Source organism: Natrix helvetica (genome assembly GCF_964273705.1).
Source record: "Natrix helvetica genome assembly, chromosome: 1".
NCBI classification, from domain to species: domain Eukaryota; kingdom Metazoa; phylum Chordata; class Lepidosauria; order Squamata; family Natricidae; genus Natrix; species Natrix helvetica.
The window spans coordinates 37,942,226-37,963,033 of record NC_138548.1 but is presented as its reverse complement, the minus strand read 5'-3'; the positions used below and the strand labels follow the sequence as shown (position 1 = coordinate 37,963,033).

General features: G+C 34.9%; 1 protein-coding gene across 4 annotated transcripts in view; it reads right to left on the bottom strand.

Annotated features, from left to right (window-relative positions):
• The window catches only part of PPP1R13B (protein phosphatase 1 regulatory subunit 13B), a 55,334-nt gene that overhangs the window by 5,800 nt on the left and 28,726 nt on the right, over positions 1-20,808 (bottom strand). For 2 of the 4 annotated variants that reach the window (XM_081933919.1, XM_081933920.1), the window contains exons 5-12: positions 16,052-16,153; positions 14,491-14,665; positions 12,956-13,152; positions 11,041-11,205; positions 7,787-7,967; positions 2,896-3,059; positions 2,146-2,647; positions 701-1,461 (exon numbers count right to left, since the gene is read on the bottom strand). In XM_081933919.1, the coding sequence (XP_081790045.1) occupies positions 701-1,461; positions 2,146-2,647; positions 2,896-3,059; positions 7,787-7,967; positions 11,041-11,205; positions 12,956-13,152; positions 14,491-14,665; positions 16,052-16,153 (2,247 nt within the window). The remainder of the gene's footprint in view (positions 1-700; positions 1,462-2,145; positions 2,648-2,895; positions 3,060-7,786; positions 7,968-11,040; positions 11,206-12,955; positions 13,153-14,490; positions 14,666-16,051; positions 16,154-20,808) is intronic. The other 2 variants (XM_081933921.1, XM_081933922.1) reach the window with 2 other exon arrangements.

The window sequence follows — 20,808 nt, the reverse complement described above, 5'->3', positions numbered from 1 at the left end:
CTGTCCAGGTCTCATTCTTCATTAGTTATTAAATTTATACACTGTTCATCTCACTATCTCATGATATCCCCAAGCTAATGAAGATTCAATTTTTATTTATAATGTGTTGTTAGAGATTAGAAATGAACATCAGTTAGAACAAATAGAAGATGTATTCCAACTTGACCTTCACCTTTTCTTAAGTACCGGTATGTATAAAACGCAATATACCATATTCTCTCAATACAACTGAAAATCTACTTGAGCTATTCTAAGATCTTAATAATCTTCAAACATTGGAAAGAGACTCAGCTTTTTATTTCTCTCTCCTACTTAAAGATGTGTTGAGTTATTGGTATGACCTAGTTTTGTTGGCTACGCGTGGATTATGGAACATAAACCCTCAACTGAACGTTTTGAAGTATAGTCTCTAATTTATGACTCATTAAAGACAAATACAGCTCATCAGCAAACTGCTAGACTTCCTGTCCACCTATTTGAGTATGCGGAAATAGGAATATTGTTAAGCTTTGGCAAGTCATTTTTTGACAGATGAATTATGCTTTCAGTCTTCCAAGTCACGTGTTAAGTCAGCACTGGAGAAGTTTGCTATAGAAAGGACATACAGCGTAAAATGATAAGAGCATTGACAAATTAAAAACACACACATTTAAAAAAATATGTTTTTTAAATACGTTATTCCTGTTTTACTGTAACTTACCACAGGAAGTGGAGGTGCAGGAGGAAGAACAGGTAGCACCTGCACTTCATCATCCTCATCCGGGGAACTGCCCATGGGTGTTGGACTAGGAGGCCGTTCAATAGGAGGAGCCATAGCGGGATTGTTGTTGTTATCCTCAGTTGTCTCAGGAATTTGATTTGTAGTTTCTACACTGATCAATTCCTCAGTTGCAGGAGAAGGTAGTTCATTATCATTAGCATCTGATGAAGGCTCATCAGAAAGCGGAACTGTAGAAGGTACTGACACTGGAGCCTCAATATTGCCGTTAGTATTCATGTTCCCATTATCAACATCTGCCAAGGTACCGATGAACTCTTGTGAGTTACTTGACTCATAAAAAGGGGCACTTTCTATTCCTCCTGCCAAAGTATTAAAGCGCTGGTATAAGAGTTTTTGAATATTTGGTCCACTGGGGCCTTCTGGCTCTGTGATAGAACTTCGCTTCTTCAAAGGCCTAGGAGCATTAGCAAGTTTCCTGCGAAGAGCTTCAAGATCAGCATCACTTTGGTAACGAAGGGGTGAATGAACAATAGGAGTGAGTTTGGTTGGACTGAGAGGACGAGGAATGTTTTCTACGTTACTGTTATCCCCAGAGGATGGAGTGCTTTCTTGCTCTTGCTCTTTTTCACTCATATCATTTGGTGCTTGAGATTGTGATGTACTGGCAGGCAAAGGTCCTTGAAGGAAGGGAAGTGGTGAAGGAGATGTTGAGCCAGACTGTACAACAGGTTTCCCATAGACTGAGAAGAAAAGGTAAGAGAGGGGACAGTTAAAAGTAAAATAGAATTATATAATTTTAAATGGAAAAAAAAAATCAAAATCACTTATGCTAGTGGTTGACTTTGTAACATTTCTTAATACACCTATATAAATCTCCAATCCCTTCTACAATCCTCAAAAATTAAAGTATCACGAAGAGAAAGAAATTATGAGGCCAAACATGTCTGATTATTTCCCATGTTTGTTTTATTTTAGCCCTTTGAAACAGGCACATAAACAAAGATAAGACATATTTTAAGCAAGAAACAAATTAACACACCAAAAGGTAAGTACTTTTTGGAAGCGTGAATGAGAGAAATTAAGAAGTTAATCATTTCTTTTCTCTCTTTGAGGTTGAACAGGTCAAGTGGATATGTTTGCCGCTTGGAATTATTTGTAAAAATCCTAAGGTGGGATACAAATAACTAAATAAATTTTAAAATGTTACCTACTTTGGAAATAAAATGTCTACAAGAAAATAATCATGCTCAAAAAGCACCAACGACCTCATTATATATCTTTCTTATCTCTTTTTGATATATATCTCAGAATCACTGTTCACAATTATTTAACTATTAAACAAAACAAGTCTGATCATAATTCCTAAAGGGTTGAAACTTCTAAAGCATAGCCAGAAAATCAAAAGTAGCATAAAATTATTCTACCTGCTTTAACTGACTTATTTAGTGTACTATACACAGCTTGTTGATAGTTCTTTGGTGGAGTTGCTTGCTGCAGATAGACTGAATAGATGGAACTTGAATTCACAGTTTGAGGCCCTTTCCTAGGAGACTGGGGCCTTGAACCTTTTTCAGCTAAGAAAGGCCTAATGGCCACTGTTAAAGGGAGATCAGGCCTACTATCACCACCTGGAAATAAGGGTGCATTAGAAGGTTGGTATGTTGGACTTGGAGGCACAGATATTCTCTGCTGTATCTGCTGTGAAGAACTTGGTTGGTGAATGCTACTTGTGGGTGGTAAAGGAATAGGTCTTTGCCGGTTCACAGCTGTAGAACTAGGCCTTGGCAGGCTGCCATCTTTTCGTCTTTCCAAGGAATTAGTGGAACCTGGTCCTGAAGGAACAGAGCTTGGATAGGTCCCATAGTTTTGAGGCAACTGTTTATTTACACCAGGAATAGTTGGTGGTATTTTGCCCACATCAAGACTCTAAGGGGAAAAAAGTTTTAAAAGGCTGGTTAGACTGCTCTATTTCACACCGAAAACTAGAGAATTGAAATATAAATCTAGTGACAAGATGCACAACATTTTGCCAAGGAGCTCCATAGCATAACATTTTAACAAATGAGTTGTATACTGATTCTGATCAGACTGTAAAAGCAATTTTGAAATTTTTAATATTATGTGAAGCGGAAGGAAAGAAGGGAGGAAGGGAGGGAAGTAATAAAAAAACATACCAGTTTATCAGTGCTTCCTAAGCCTGAAGATGACAAAGGTTGACTGGATATAGTTCCTTGTTTTAAACTTGCATCCATGTTTGATTCTTTCCAGTCTGTATTAGAGAGTTGTGGTGGTTTTACCACAGCAGTTTGTTTAAGTGCAGGCCATGTTCCATCATTAGCTTCAAAAAAAGGAAAATGTTTCATTAAAGATACAGTTGGGGAATCAATCAAATAGATCTAGAAAAAAATATTTACATTAAGGAAATAAACGTGGTAATAGAGAAGCCAAGAATCAGATGTACTTTTAATTCTAAAGGTTCATTATGCACTGTTCTGTTCCATATGATGGTCAAATTACAAGCGGCTATAAACATATATCAAAATAATTACTTATTATTTAAAATGGATACATTCAGAGGTCTCAGCTTCTTTAGCACATTAATAGTGGACAGAAAAAGTAATGCTATAGATGTTGAAATTCTCTCCTATGGTCATTTCTTGGAAGAGATACAGTAGTCAATGCATTTATAATCAATGATTTTGCGGAATTACACAATTTTGCTTATTTAAAATTTAAATAAGACCCATGACATTAATTCCACAGCTAAAAATCACTTAAAGCAGAATTATCAAAATATTTAATGGCATTAAAAAGTCTAACCATATTTAGTTAACTAAGAATTTCTGCTTTAAATTTCTACCTATTTTTAGTTTGATAGGCTAAAAGCAGGTTTTCCTAATTTTTTCAATCATACTGAGAAAAAAAGAAAAAAAAATTCTGTTCATGGAATCTAAAATGTATTTAACAAAATAATAATTGCAATATTTTTTTAAGGAGAATTTCCCAAAAACGTAATTAATTATATGTAGTATATATGTACAACCAATTTCGTTGTATTTAAGTACAATGACAATAAAGATTATACTTATAGTACAATACTCTTGTAGTAATAGCAAGTCATGGTATAGCCATATATAAAAGACTCTCCTTTTTAATTTTAAATGTTTAGGAGAGGATTTCAACACATATAGCATATGATAGAATTTTGTAAACCAGGAGTGCCAAACTTGCGTCATCACGGTGTCATCACATGACGTATTGGGACTTTCCCCTTTGCTAAATCAGTCAGGGGCGGGGCCAGCACGTGACGCATCTGGACCGTGAGCCACAAGTTTGACACCCCTGTTTTAGACTATCTGCTCCAAACAAACCTTTAATAACCCTTAATTTACTATTATTATTAAGTAACATTAATTAACTTGAATTTAAGTTGATTCATATAATTTTTCTGGTTCATTGTTACAAAATTATAGTCCTGAGTTGGTCCTTTGTCAGCCTTAGGATGTTACATGTCCTGGGATCTGGTAAATTGAGGAACCTTCTGTCTCCCATATCATCTCCCCAGAAGATTCAATCCTGTAGGATTGTTCTGGATTCCTTCATTTATTTGGATCCCCAGAAGCACATCGTCTGTTTATTAGAAGAGCCATGAAGGCCTGACCTTAGCCTCAGACCTTTGAGGAAGGAGAATTAGACCTCTTGCTTCATTCCATCTCTCTGTCATTGCCATGTTTAATTTCTATCTTTATCTTTTATCAGTTTTACTGTAATTTCTTTGATAGTTTTGAACGCCCAAATCTGCAGCATACAAGTTTAATAACTTATTATATTAATAAGAAGAAAAACACTGTGCAATGAAGCAGAAGAAACAGTAGATCCTATACTCAGTTTATGTAAGAACATGCACACGTGCGCGCGCACACACACAAACGCACGCACCCAGAGCGAGTAAAGGGCATGTCTGGGGAAAACATTTTATTCTAAAACTCCCACATTCACTGGTTGTCACAAATTTATTTCATACTACTGTACATGAATTCCAGGAAAAGATTCTGCTGAAGATGAAACTTAGAATATACCATTTTGTGTCTTAATTTAACTTATTTAAAGCTGGAATAAATCACACTTTTTAGTTAATAAATGAGAATATAGCTAGAATACTGCAGATAATTTCTACACTGATAAAATGTATTTTCTTATAGTTTTGATAATCTGACAATAACTATATTTGTCTTCCATACACATACACGAGCATGATTTTCAATCTGTGTGATTAAATGTTCATTTTGTGATCCTCTACTCAATCAGCCAATATGTATATATTATAAATTATTACTGAATAATCTTATTTTAATTAAATCTCTTTAATTAATTAGAAAGATAAACCTTCCAAGAAGCTGAATAGAATGCAAAAAACAGGGAATAACAGTATATTAAAATTAATATTAGCAATTTTAAATGTTATAGATTTATCTTCAAATTTAACATGCTGAAAAGTAATCAGTTGAGAATGAAATGACTTGATTTTTGATTGGAGTTAAAAATCATTGAAGAATATAGTTGGCTTAAATATATTATGGTTTGTAAAACATACATTTCCAAAACTGATTAGTTTTGTTTCTTGGATACAATGTAGAGCTGAATTCAGGCCTGACATCAAGGTCTGATACTGTCCATGGCCATCTATAACCATCATCTAGGATAGTACGAAGAATCAGAAAATCAACTTTCTCTACCTGCTCAATCCCCCCCCCCCCCCCCGCTGCCATTACCACAACAATCACCTTGACTTCATGCCTGCTTGCCTTGTAAGAGGAAATGTGGGGTGTTTCTTTTAGTATTATTATAGCTGAAGCAGCAGCCAAAATATGTTTTATATTTAAAGAACTTTTTTCATATGTAAAAATCTAGTTTAGGATTGTTTGCCTACATAAATCAATTTCTGTAGGCAAACAATCTATATGAATGTATATAATAAATAATTTAGACACATCTAAGTTAATAGTCAATTTAATATCAGAATATATATTAAAATGCAGGATAGAGACATGGCAGAATTGTGGCTTGTGAAGTCTGTGTTGTTTTTTTTACTAAAATTCCAAGACCTATTAGCAAAACACAAGAGCAGAATACCTACTGCAAAAAACAATAATGTTAAAAGATGAATTGAGTCAGTTATTTCTGCATTCCATAGAATATAGACCATAATATCCAATATACTCAAATACAAGCTGTATACTGGTGTAGTTCCAGGTTTTAATTTAATTATATGAACAAATTCAAAATAATAGCTGTGAGAATTGTTTTCTTACTTTCATATCAGGCAAGACATATGCACATTGTCACACAAAATAAACATAAGACAAAGCACTGCTAAAGTCTCTTCAGTTTGATGCGCAGTTATGTAGCGACAGACGGACAATCTCAAAAAGTTAAAACTTGTTTATTACTAGAATAGAGGGCATCATTAAAAATTCCAATGGTTATAACTAGATTAAGAAGCTGAGAAAATATCCTAGAAGACAGTGACAAAGCCCAGTTTTTTGCCCAGTTTCCCAAAAACTCAAATTTTACTTGAAGAAAATAGTATTTTTCTTTGCCCTTTGGTGTGGGTGACCTGCTTTCTGAAACCATCAAGGGAATTGATTCCTAAACGAATGTTTCTAAAATTCTTAAGATCAAGAATGAAAGTATGAACTTTCTTTTATTTCTGATTTAATTTTTTAAAAAAAATCCCCAAACTATTCTCTTCTAGGGTTTACAAAAAGATTAGTTTAAAATGTTTCTCAAATTACATCATTTGTTTTGCTTGAACACAGCAGAGAATATAAGTAAAGGTAGGATGAACAATGAATGTCTGTGGAGATTCTCAGTCATGGTTGTGTCAAATGTGCTTTTCAAAGGGCAACTGGACTGTTTTTTTTCCTTGAGGAAGAACAAAACATTTTGTTTCTTGGATGAGAAATGAAACGTTTTGTTCTTCTTATTCAAGGAAAAACAGTCCAGTTGCCTTTTTGAGATGAATAACACATGCATTCATGTTTCTTTGGAAACAAAGATTATCCTCAGTATTTTGAAAGTGGTATCATAGTTAATGTTAACAAACTATTCTGTTTCTTCTAGATATATAAAGAGAGTATTAAGATTTGCTAATCATTAAAATGTCTGAATCATTCTTTTTTCTTTCCTCCACCCAAAAACTCATGTACACGTTTATCTAAAATACACAGGTGGATATGACAACATCTCTAAACATTCTTTTCTGTATATAAGACTTCACATACCCATATTAAAATTGGAATTTCTTAATTTGTCAATAATCTACAAATTCATAATACAAGATTTTAGAAAAGATAAGATGCTGAGTGAATATTATGTACACCAAATTGAAGAGAGGGAGATAACAAGACAATTCATTATAATGTTTAAATTAGAAATCATCTATAGACCTGGAGTTTGTCCACCATACCCATAGCTTGTAACTATAGGAAATAACTAGATATGATCACAAATAAAAAGAAGAGAAGGAATACTGGTAAGTTATGGGTAAAACAAACAAACAAACAAAAGACGAATAAGTGACATGAAAAAAACAAACACAAAAAACCCCCCAACCCCCACCCCAGAAATTGCAGGAACAAAAATGTGACATTAGATGTATTCTGAATGAACCTGTTTTATGTACTTAGTATATAATCTTTTCAGAAATTGCTCTCAATTTAATTTACTAGAGAAAAAAGGCTAACTTTCCAAAAGAAGCATGTAATTAAACGACTGAGCAGCAATCTTACTGTTTTTGAAAAAAAAAATCAAGTTATAATGTTTTAATTCTATGTTTCTTGCAATTAATTTTCATAGCAGCATTGTATAATGCTGCATATCCAGAAGATCCATAAAGGTACCAAACAAATATGAGACAGGGTTTATTAAAATCAAAGAAAGTTGCAAGTGCCATTTTGTTTTATTTCACTATTTTATCCCAAGAGATAGAGGGCCATCCCAAAGAAATACTCCTTTATCATCTCCCTCTACACAGCACAAGTAGCAACAATAAGAACTACTTACCAGATTTGGACCTTCCATGAGTTGTGCTAGTAGTAATTGTGAGGGACTGTGGTTTTACTGGGTCAAGGGGTACAGCATAGTTGTTGGAGCTAGGAACCTGAATGTATGGCCCAACTGCTGCAACTCTGCCTGAAGCATTCAATGAGGACTGTGGTGAGGAAGTTCCATTTATCCGATTTAACTAAAAAATAACAAACCCAAAGTTGTGTTAATATGCATTTTAAACAATAAATAAAAGCTAAAATTGTTTCATTGAAGCGCAAAAGTAATTAGTGCCATCTACTCCATTTCCTTCATTTCAATCATTGGACGTTTTAAAGAGATAGCACATTTTAAAAAATGATTTTATGATGAACTCAGGCATACACACATTTATAATTTATATTTCTTAACAATATTAATGCCTTCAATGCTGTAAACCTTAAATCACTCAATGTCTACTTCAATATAGAAAGAAGGATCAGACATTATCTCATATATAATCTATTTTCTTCCAGTTACAAGCTTGAAGAAACTGTAGCCTTTTATATGTTACAAAAGTACATATGACAGATTTTTCTCATGATTGGCCACAACCGCTGAAGGTTCTGCAAATTGTGGTTCAGCAAGTTATAGTCAGAGGTTTCCTACTCACATTGTAGTGGTTTTAAGCGAGAAGGATGTGGCTAGAAATATTAACAGCTGATAGAAAAATCAAGAGAAGAAGAGGAGAAACCTTTGGCAAGATAGGTGGTAAGTACATTTAATAAAAAAGTAAATACAATTTCTATTTTACTGTTCTAATTATAAGAGCATTCTGTGCAAGAATTAGTATTTTTCAGATTACAAAGCATTCTCCCTAAGTTGTCATGTGTTTCATATGTTTCAATCTTTTATGTGATATTGAAAATAAACACGAGGAGATCACTTCCAGTTCCTGTAGGTGACGGACGTGTTGTCCGCTGCTCGTCTCCCCGGTGGGCTCCTTTCAGGAGCACAGGGGGCCCTGGAGGGGTCTCCTGCTGCAGGGCGGCTTGCTGGAATCCCCCAGACTCGGCGGCAGCTGGCGGGGATGTTTCCAGCCTCGCCCCAGGAGCCGGGGAGCGGATGGGGGGCATGAAACAGCTGCTGGCTGGCTGCCCTTTCGCCGAATGGGCTCCGGGAGGAAAGAGTTAAGCGAAAGAAGAGCGGCTGAAGTGCCGGTGGAGAGAGATCCGCCCTAATCTCCATAAACATCATTAACAGATAAGCAGCAGACTATTGTAAGTTTTTGTTCAATCCATTTGAAACTGGAAGATTAGAGGGGGGTGTTTCTTTCTCTTTACCCCCCCTTGGACAAAGCGGCATTTAAACTATCTCTCTATATATCGGAATGGAGAGAGAATAAAGGCTGACTTGCCACTTGTACTAACTATGTGAGAAAGATTGATATCACAGCTGCAAGAGGTGATTGCTGAGTTGTTTTCTTAAAAGGAAAAAACTTTATGGAACTCCTTGTTCTTCTCCCTGCGAAAGGAGGAGCCAAGATGGCGCCTACCCGTCTTCGTTTTTGTACTTATAAATGAAGCCTCCCTTTTGAAACTACCTTTGGAAAAAAAAATCTCTGGTAATTGTCTTAATACCCCCTCTGAAGGTGCTCTGGATCTCTCCTGTTACGTGGGCTTCCTGATTAATTTTGATTATTTGACTTTTCCTCTTTCTGGTGTAACTCCGTGCCTTGGAACTGTGAAGGAGAACTAATTTTTCATTTTTGGATTTGCCTGCCGCCTTGGATCGGCACAGCTGCGTGCTCTACAGACGCCATTCTCTTTGTAAAAGACTTATCATCCCTGAACACAGATAAATGGGGCCCCAAAAACCACCAACGGGCAAGTCATTCTCGGTCCTGCTTCTGCCACCTCCAGTCCAAGCATGCAGCAGACGAAAATTACTTCATTGTTACAACAAGAAGGGACTGGAGAGAGCTCAAAAGAACTATTTGTTAATCAAATGTTTCAGGAAATTATGAGGGGTCAAAATGAGTTGAAAAAAGAGATGACAGATCTCAAAGATGAACTCAGAGGTGTACAACATCATAACAGAAAACAAACAAAGAATTGGGGTGTTGGAGGAGGGGGCAGCTGGATTGGGGGAGGAGGTTAAGGCAGTCCGGAAGGGAAATTTAGAACTGGAAAATTTTATGGCAAAAATAGAACTTGAAAGAATGTCCTTTTTTCTCAGATTCCAGAACCTACCAGAGACAGAAAATGAAGACCTTAAGGATATTATGAGTACAATTTTAGCAGAATATATTAAGAGAAAGAAAGAACAGTTGTGGTGTGATATGGATCTGGTTTACAGGATTAATTCAGCATATGCTAGAACACACAATGTTCCAAGGGAGGTACATGTTAAGTTTCTTAGGAGGACCACGAGGGATGAGGTGCTAGGGGCCCAAAGGGAGGGACCATTAAAATATAAAGATAAAGAAATTACCATTCTTAAGCAAATTCCGAAAAAAATACGGGAAAAAAGGAGCAAGTATTCCTCCTTATCAAAGAAATTATACAATAAAGGAGTTTGGTTTAGATGATTATTGCCAGAGGGAATGTTGATTTTTGGGGAGGGAAATAGAATTAGAATTAATACATTGGAGGAGGCAGAAGCCTTCATTAAAAAACATAGTTCTCTCCTAGAGGACGAAAATAGGGGAGGTGGTGAAAAAGGTAGTAATGTGCAAGATATGAAGGAGGGGGGGGCTGTGGCTCCATCTGGGGACAGGGAGGAGGGAGCAATATCGAAAAGGCTCAGGTCACAAAAATAAACGTATTTGAAATACTATGGTAATTGTTGATATACTAGAAAGTGACAAAGAAAGAGATGATTGAACATATGGTTGATATAATGTAAAACAAGATTCTGTTTATGCTTATCTTTTATACGTTATCTTTAACATTGTAAAAATTGTGAGATTTGGGGGGATTTCTACCACTAGCACGGGAGGTGCCAAAATTTTCTATGTACCTTTTTTACCTTTCCCTATAAATGTTTAAAAACCAATAAAATTCTTAAAAAAAGAAAAAGAAAATAAACACGAGATTTTGCCCGCCTATGTAACACATTTTTAATCACACATATATCTGTGGTGTGAATCAATATTTTAAAAAGTTATACATGTCTCATTAACTTAAAAAGAGTATTTCCAGATATTAGAATGCTACAGCTGCATAAAAATGGACATTCACTGGACTTTACAAAACTCACTGAAATGTGGCCCTTTTAATAGTTTATCTTACAGGGATGTTTTCTTTTTGACGTGCCTCAACTTTTTTCTTGTACAGGCGCTCGCGTAGCTCATTGATTCGTTTGTCCATCATAGCCACTTCCATGTTACGTTTGTTCAAAAGTTCTTTCTGTTGCTGAAGTTTAGTGTTCTGTTCTTGATTAAGCCTGTTGCGAATCTAATTTTTTTTAAAAAAATATATAATTATCATTCAAAGTTGATCCAAATTTACTCACAGATATTTAATGTGAAAAGAATTAAGATCCAGGCAGACAAGATCTAAACATGCATGCTATGAAATTTGTTTCATTAAAAAAATATGAAACGACAATAGTTCGTGTGTATCTCAGAAATTTCTGAAACTCAATAGCTTGGTAAGAGACTGTTGTTTAAGACACGCAAAACTAAATCTTATTTTTCAGGAGCTGAGAGAAAAGTAAGGGAATTTCATCCACTTAAAGTGTATCTATGCAGGGAGATAGAATCCCATCATAGTTTCAGGTCTAGTTCACTTCAGAGCAACTTTTGCAGAGCTAGAAATCTATATGTCTGTTGTGCAAAGACCAAAAATAATCTATATGTGATCATGTGAGGTTTTAAGATAGTCAGACAAAGTCAGAACACTATCTAAATTGTGTGAGCGAATATCAGAAGTTCATTCTAGATTTCCTAGTATTCTACTGCTACTGCTTAGCTCATTTCAGAGGTGAGCAGAAAAGTGCTGGTGTATAATTTCCCTCCTCATTCTCTGCTTATTTTTGAATATAATGAGGAGCAGAAATGCATGTTGTAACAGGATTTAAAGTAATTTTAGACTACAGTCTCATTTTCCCTTCATTTGAAGACCTGTGATTTCTCCAGAAAAGCAATTTGTACCAAGCATACATTGCACATTTTCACATTTATCCTTGGATCTCTCTTATGATTTTAGATCAAAACCCATGGTTGGCCTTTACGTGATGTGCTGGGCAACACTCTGAAAAATAAGTGGAGCTAACTAATAGGTTGCCCTAATATCTTGGCCCCAACACTTGGAGAAAAAGCCTAGTTTTAACAGCCTTTTTTAGAAAGCCAATACAAATATGATCATCCAAATCTCAAGAAGAGGCAATGCCCAATCAACAGGGCAGGCATTGTGACATAGAAGGACATCTCATTTCCACAGGATAATAAGTTTCATAGAAAATGCCCATCCTATTGCATCTGGTGGAATGGGAGAAACTATCAGAGATGCAGGTAGTCCTTGGGTTATGCCACTCAGGAACCATTCAAAGTTACGTCAGTGCTGAATGAGAGGATCTTAAGACCATTTCTCAAAATTGTAGTCATTGCAGCGTCTCTATGGTCATGTGATTGTGATTCGGATGCTTGACAACTGGCTTGCAATTTCAACAGTTGCAGTATCCTGTGGTCACATGATTGTCATCTGTGACCTTCCAAATTGGTTTTCCACAAGCAAAGTCAATGGGGAAGCCGGTGGGAGGCTGTAAATCATTCCCAGCATTTAATCTCATGACTTGCGCTCTGTAGAGCCCACTCAGTTGCCCACCTGTAGCTCTTACCCACCAACCTCTTTGCCTGGAATTTCTGCCTCTTTCCATGTTGCAGCTACATGATGTCCTCGCTTAATTACCCATGTGGTCCTAGGGGTACGATGGCAATTAGGACTGCCATTTCACTTTATGATGAAATAATTTAGTGATGGAAATCCTGGTTCCAATTGCTGTCATAACTCAAAGATTACCTGTAGGACTTGACCAATATGGTGAACTGTTAGTGCAACATAGCTGATGCGTCCTGTTCAGCTTTGATAGATTCTCTATTTTTGTTTTATTTTGTTGTAGATAAATGACTGATTTTTAAAAGACCAAAGGAACTAGAGAAAAGACTACACTTCTGCTAATAAATAAATAATCTTAATTATTTACCTGTAGCTCTTGATATAATTTTTTTAATTCTATAGCTGCAGGTCCTGTCATCTGTCCATTATAAGACTGGAACCCATTCAATTTCCCTTTTCTTAGATCTTCTAATTGTTGAGTAAGCTGGTCCACTTTTAACACTGCTGCTTGTAATTCTTGTTGCTTCTCCTGGAACATGGCACTGATATGTTCAATTTCAGTAGCTACAATTAAAATGAAAAATGGGAAATATCAATGAGTATCACATGCAACACTTTAAAATTATATCCTTGCAATGTTTGCATTGTATCCTTAGTGCTCTCTAAGATTGGTTGTTTTCTTACTGACATTTCATTACCCAATGACTAGCACTGATGATATTACTTAATGTGAGTAATAAAACATCTGGAAGAAAACAACCAAACCCAGAGAGCACCAAGGACGAATCATTTCAACTCAGAACTACAAATATCATCCTTTATTGGTTTGCTTTATCTCTCTATGAGCAAAATAAGAATGAGAAATGTAGAAACTCTGATCTGACAGAAGTTCATTATAATATTCTCTTGCTGTAATTTTTCTGATCCCTAAATAAATAGTCCAATTTATTTCTGTTCCCTACACTCAGAACATACAAGCAATAAGGGACAAACATGAGAAGCTGAGAATACTGACACGAAAACTTAAGCCCTAAATTGTACAATCCAGCTGCATGTCCAAAACATCGGAGCTACAACCAGCCTATAACTTCCATAAACAAAGTAGCCTGCATTTGTACTTATGGACTTAAAAAAAAATGGTGTACACATTTATAATATTGTATGTTCAAAAGAAATAATATTAAGAGGTTCTCTAAAAACAGTAAAAATTGAGAATATTAATACTGAATAACTCTTCTGATTTGAATATGATTGTGTGCTTTTTGAATAAGTATAGTATGTAAATCTATGATGTCTCAGAATTATATTTATTTATGTAAACCTTTTGTATAGATACCCATCTTAAAATCAAACTATGCCCCCTCCCACTAAGACCTCACCCTATCTCAGCGCCTGGAGGAAGAGCCAGGTCTTGGATACACTCTGGAAGATAAAAAGGATGGGAACCTATTGAATCTCCAGGATGGTGAACTGTATGTAAAATAGACCATTATGGCTCGCATAATAAGCCACTTAACAAAAATCTAACTGAAATATATGAATGTCTTGCATTGCTCAGATAATTCATACCAAGTTTAACAGTTTTAACTACACACAAACTTCATTCTTAATCAAGTGTGTGCTCAGAAACATGCTGAAAAATAATGTAAACTTGGCTATATTCCGATACAGCAGTTGTTCTCTTTGTCATGAGAAATGGAGGGGGTGGAAAATAAAAGTGTAATAGCAGAAATGGCTCCCAACTAACTCGATGTTCAAAATGTTTCAGATGATTGCTTTTCCATATCTGAAGTACCACAGTAGTTTGAAAGGCATGTTACTGCATGACTATCTCTAAATCAAATAATGGATCAAAAAAGTCAAGTAACAAGTATTACAGAAATGGGGAGAAATCGCTCATACACAAATTGCCATTCATAATTTTGCTGTAGTCCACTTGCCCCCTCATGGCACGGATTTTTTTCAGCTTAGTCTCTTGGGTCTCTACTCGTTCTTTAAGTTTCTGAAGCTTCTCACTCTCAGACACAGACTGTTGTTGACGGCGTTCTTGTTGCTTGAGATAACGCAAACGTTGTTCCTATCAAAACAAGTACAACATGTAATCATTCTGTCTTATTTTTAGAAAAATATTACCAGTCAGTCTGTAAGTATTAAAAGCATGCTGAGACAGCTAGTCTTTAAATTAGTTAACAGCTTTCTTGCCTGCCGATCTTTTTCCTTTTGAGTCTAGAAACAAATATTAACTCTCTGTCAAACCTGTAAGAAGATCAAACCTTATATACACTTTAAGAATTCAAGCAAACTTCATTCCAACATAGTTGCAAGTTTCCTGTAAAGCGTGTTTCCTGCTACTCGAACATGCTTCCTTCCACTAAAAAATTGGTCCCAACACTCCATTACACAACTTCCCAAAGGAAACAGTGACTATCAGGATTACAAACATATAAAGATAAAGAGATCCAAAGCAAGATATATATTAGAATCACAGCCTATGAACTGAACAAATGCAGGAAATGTTTCCTTTTTTCTCATAGCACTTTGTTATTACACAAAACAAAAACTAAAATTCATTTCTGCCCTCTAATATGGCACATATTTTAGTAACATATGCTAAAATACTTCAGTATTGAAATATATACACTATCAATTAAGTTTCAATTGGTTTTTGGACAAATTGCCTATATACTATGGACAATTTTTACATATCAATCATGTCCACTTATTTAATCCTTTTCTGAACTAAATATGCCATAACCTTTGCTCACTGGGAATTCATTACAGTCCCTTCATAATATAGGTTGTTCTGCACCAGAACTGAACATGCTATTCATGTCCAGTTGTATTGTAAGCATGTTTAAAACAGTATGCTATTGTTAATTATACATGTTTGTTTAATTAGTCTGAAATCAATTGGTGCAATTAAACTATTTACTTTGGAAACTCAGATTATCTCTATTTTTTACATTCATGACATTTACAGAGCACTCCATGCTTAATTTAAAAGCACTCATACTAAATATTCAGTTGAGCTCAAATAAACAGGAGAAGCTGGTTCAGCCAAAAGAAAAAAAAAGGAAGAACCAGAGGTGTTATTCTCAGAGATGAAATAAATAGTCTGGCCAGTTTAATCCATACTACCTCCAAATAACTATTGATGAAGCAAAACAAAAAACAAAATACCTAGCTATGAAATGTGTGTTGTGTTTTAATTGCTGCCTTATAAAAAATCCTAGCCATTTTTGCTGCATTGGTACAGTATCACCAATTATGCTACCTTCACTAAGAATCCTATCCACTTTTAATTCAAGAGTATAATGTAAGGTCAGTTGCATATGTACACTTGTAGCAGCATTTAAGCAAGAAAAAACAATAGTAAATTGCATCAATTCTTGATCATTTTTCATACAGTCAGATTTAAAAAAATCTTCTAAAGTATATTTTCAAAGTCTGATGGAAGTTTTACCTTGGCAACCAACATCTGCTGCTGATTTTCAATTTGCTGTTGCTGCCTGGCAGCCATATCCTGAAGTTCTGACAGTGTGAGTTCAACACGTGGATTTCCAACCTATGAAGGAAAAAGATCAATTGTAAAAAAGGAAGAGCATTCAATGGAGATATACTAAAACAATTCCAGTTTCAAAAGTGGAAAAAATAAAAAGCAAGCAATAATTTATTACTCAATCTCAAGACAAAACAGAGCTCCAAAATGACACATATACATTACATATGGAATACGTTTGAAAATTTAGCTTCCTGAATACCAAATATATCTTTTACATGCCTGACACATCAAAGTTACTTAATTTTTTAAAAAATGTTTAGCAAAAAGTAGACAGTGAATTATAAAAAATACACAAAATCCAGTAATATAACTAACAAAATCCTACAACAATCCTAAATATAAAACAAACCCAAGATTTAAAAAAAATAGTAATAAGTATTTAAATTGTTAACATACTGTGCATATATTACATTGGATGCTGTACAGAAGTCATTGGTTTACTGAAAACCTATTAAAGCTCTCCTGTGTGTTTGTAACTTTCAATTAGCCCAACTGTGTGGCATAGCACAAACATTTTTGAACTGAGATAACTCAAATCTGATAACCTAAAATGTATAAAAATCTGAGATCCATATATTCATACACACTGAAATTTGTAGGATCTCCACATCGTTTGTATTTGCAAAGTTGCAGCCACTGCAGCGTCACCATGGCTGGCTACAGTCATGTGACTGTGATTTCCAATGCCCCCTGCAAGCTTCCCACAAGCAACGTCAATAGGGAAGCCAACAGAAAGTTGGAAGTCACTCCCACTCCCGCTTTTTTGCCCACATATTTTGTCATTTTGTTTCATGTTAATGTAATAAAATATTTCTGAAAGGATGACCCAACGGTTCATGGGCTGTCTGGTACCTTATAATAATGCATTATTATCAAACAGAAAAATAACAAAAATGATATTATTACTCTATGGTTGTAAAACATGAAATCTGTACTAAACAAAACATTGCTTCATTTCTTGATTAGTGGAAAATATACTTCTTAAAAGAAATAAATTACACATTTATTAAATAAAGATTTCTGTTTTTACAACTTCACATACAATATATTTTCTCCTTTCATATAGCAGAAGGCTTATTTTTCCTCTCTATTAATAATGCTGAATTTCTACCATTTTTGGACTGTGAATTTCAAGATAGCCTTGAAATCTAGTTTGATCTTGAAATCTAGCCTTGAAATCTAGCCTGATAATTATATAGTATCATGATTAATGAATGCACATGGTTTTTCATAACTTTATTTTATTTTTCACAATTAAACAATATCTTTGGAACTGTTTTACAAAACAAAGTCAACAGAAGAATGCATCATAATCCTAATGTCTTAAATCTTACAACATTTGATACAGCATATTAAAATCCATGAGTCTGAACTATACTAAATTAAAAAAAAACACAAGAAGGATGAGGGAAATAAAAACACTAATCAGTAAAAAGAAAGTTACTTTCTGTCCAGATCTATTAAGCCATGTCTTGGACTCCTTCAATAAGGTTTTTTTTTACATAGATGTCCTAAGAATAAGTTTAAGTTGTGACTAGGATATAGTTCCAACTGCAATTTGTTCTCATATAAAAATCAGTAAGACATTAAAGAAAAATTGATTTAGCATTTTCCCCAAAATATTACAATTAAGTGCATACATTTCATAATACCGAAGGACTAAATAACTAAAGTATCTCCAAAATATAGCATTTTACCTTCTATCCATAGCAACAAATTATGACATTAACCTTCTAAACACAAATATACTTTCAACACATTTAGACAAATTTTTACCATTAATGACTATTCTGCAGTGGAATATGAACAAAACAGAAATAACAACAACAAAGGTTTAAACCTGTAGCATTATGCTTGGCTGTTTCCTCTTTCTCCACATGAGAAAAAGATGATTGTAGAAGAACAGGAAAGATGCTCAGCTTTAGAGCTGCAAATTTTGAAGATCAAAACCAGTACGTTTGACCCATCAAAATAGGAAGTCAAGTCTTTGAAAATTAAATAACTTCATAATAAATTTGTTCTCAAGTAATACCGTTTTCCTGAAAACAATTTAAGCTTTTAATTCTAATTCTTTTTAATTCAGTTACAGTTCAGATAAAATATCTGCAATTCTTCTCATCCAAATGAACTCTTCTATTAGAAAACAAAGCTCAAAGAAAACAACAGTAAACATTTCTAATCCTGTGAAAGTCTAAGAGCCCAAGTAACTAAATATTGTACTCATACTACTTATATAGTTGTTCTCTGAATGACATCATTTATTTTTCAAAACAAACCTGAGCCTATTACATGTAATACACAAAAACCTCGTGGCACTCACTGACAATATAATAATAATGCATTTCCAGTGTTCATAAAAGGCATTCTACATAGATAACTACTCCCACACACATTCCAAAAATTCATCCTGAGCTTCACTTTCTAAAAAACTATTGGCTTCTTTCTATTAACTGTGCCAAATAAATTGAAGACTGGAATCCTGAAGATAGAGTTTTTATATCTGTTTAAAATCTGTTATATAGATGTGAAAACAATTCATCTATGGAACAGCTGATTTTGTTTGTCGATATTAAAACCAAAATGTGTATAATTTTGATGTTTCACTCCATGTCCAGAATACAAGAGACATGTTTTTTTCTTTATTCATATAATGAAAAGAAATATTTTGATCCATGCAGAGATAGCGTGTTGAGATGGTGGGAAAGAAGATAGATGAATGAGAGAGGGATAGAGATAGGGGAGAAGGAAGACAATGAAAAAAATGGGGGTAGAATAGACATTGGGATATGCTTAATTTGAGATTTATCAGAGGCAACAAGGGCTAAAAAGAAAAGAAGGTGCTGGAAGATAAGGTAACAGGGGACAGAACATGCCATACTAGAATTCCTAAAGTAGAAAAGGACAGAGAGGGGATGAAGTCTGCCAGCCTTACTGTTATCTGTAACAGTTTGGCCCTCTTGCTACTGATGGGTAACATAAATAAATAATGCTAAAATAAGGACTGATGCTTTTCAAAAATTAATTCACAAAAATCACAGAATCCCTTTGGGAAGGAAAATGTAAATTTTACAGTATCAATAATTTAGCTTTATGGAAAAGAATAGATTGACTAAATCTAGACAAAAAGAAACTATTTGGATACAAAAATCAAGCAGTGAAGACAGAACTTACTATCTAATGATAGTACCATACCCAACCCAATTTGAAGAAAAATATGCTGCCAGCAGCAGAATATATTATTTTCTTTTGTCAGGAATCTCCATGTTCTGGGAATAACCTTCTAAGTGTTCCTCAGATAACAGGAAGGCAGAAAGAAAGGCCTCTTCCAAAAGGTTCATATGAGAATAACCCGGTGTTAGTTCATATAAGTTATTATTTATCATAACCAGTACTGAACTGTGCCTATAAACAGAAATGCAGACAAAGAAGTAGTTGTAACAAGGAAGTCATATGCTTTTTACAACTGACTTTAATCATTATTTTGTGCATTTGAGACCTGCTGAAATTTCACTAAAAGACAATAGATTAAAATCTTTGTGCAAATATGCTGCTGGCGATGCTGAAATCTGGTACAAAGATTCAAGGATTTAAATCTAGGAATAAACCCAAGCTGCAGTTCAAAGAAAGTAGGTCAGAACTGTCCAGCTAAGAAAAAAAAGACATTATCTTTTTGTATGTTAAGCATTGTCTTTTGTGCATTCGGTTATATGTCCTCACTCAGTCTGCGGTCAGCCCTTCAAGGTGGAGCAGAACAGGAAACAGAGATCACAAGAACCATTAGAACTCTATGTCACAGGTTATAATAATATTCAATACCTGACATAAGTTTCTCTCTGCCCACTTTTGTACCCAAGAAAATCAGGGCAGGGTAATCTTGAGGGGTTTTTCCCCCCTCAACCCAATCTCTTTCTCAGAGTTGACTTGCTATTTACATACCTACCCTCACATTCTTTCTTAAAGAAAATCTCTGTACTCCTCTACTCACCACCTCCCTTATCAGATTTAGTCTACCCTCCTACCGGTGAGGGGGATACCAGAAAGGTCCTATAGAAACCAAATATAGAACAACTTTTGCTCCCCACATTTGCTTGGCGGTTCTTCAAGATTACTAGACAAGTCTTGCCTCACAGGGCCAGACAGCATTGGAAAGTGCTTGGACTTGGAAACAAGGGTTGAACAGAGAATAATGATACTTTCAGCCCTACCAGATAGGCCAAGACAAAACACCACAAGAGCTACATAAACGCAACTGGACAGGGTATTTTAATAGAACTTTGAAATCCCCAAATTCTACCTCCTTTTATACCAAAGAGAATCAAAACAGGGCAATCTTGAATATTTTTCTTGTCATTGCGTCTGCTTATCAGACTGAACTTCTTAATGATCCATTTTAAAAGAAGAGCATGAATTGGTTTTGTGACAAATATTTCAAAACATGTAATGCCTTTTCTCTTTAATAACTGATAATCAGTTCCAAAGTTGTAATAAATGTAATCTAATTTTAAAGCAAACAGAAAAAAAAGATATTCTCTTGACTGCACACCGGTTCACTGTGAAATGTACAAAAGATACTACAAACTGAAGACTGATCAGTGATGAAATGATTTCCATCCTCCCTTTAATGAAACTGGAAAGAACTGCAAGCCAAAATATGAATG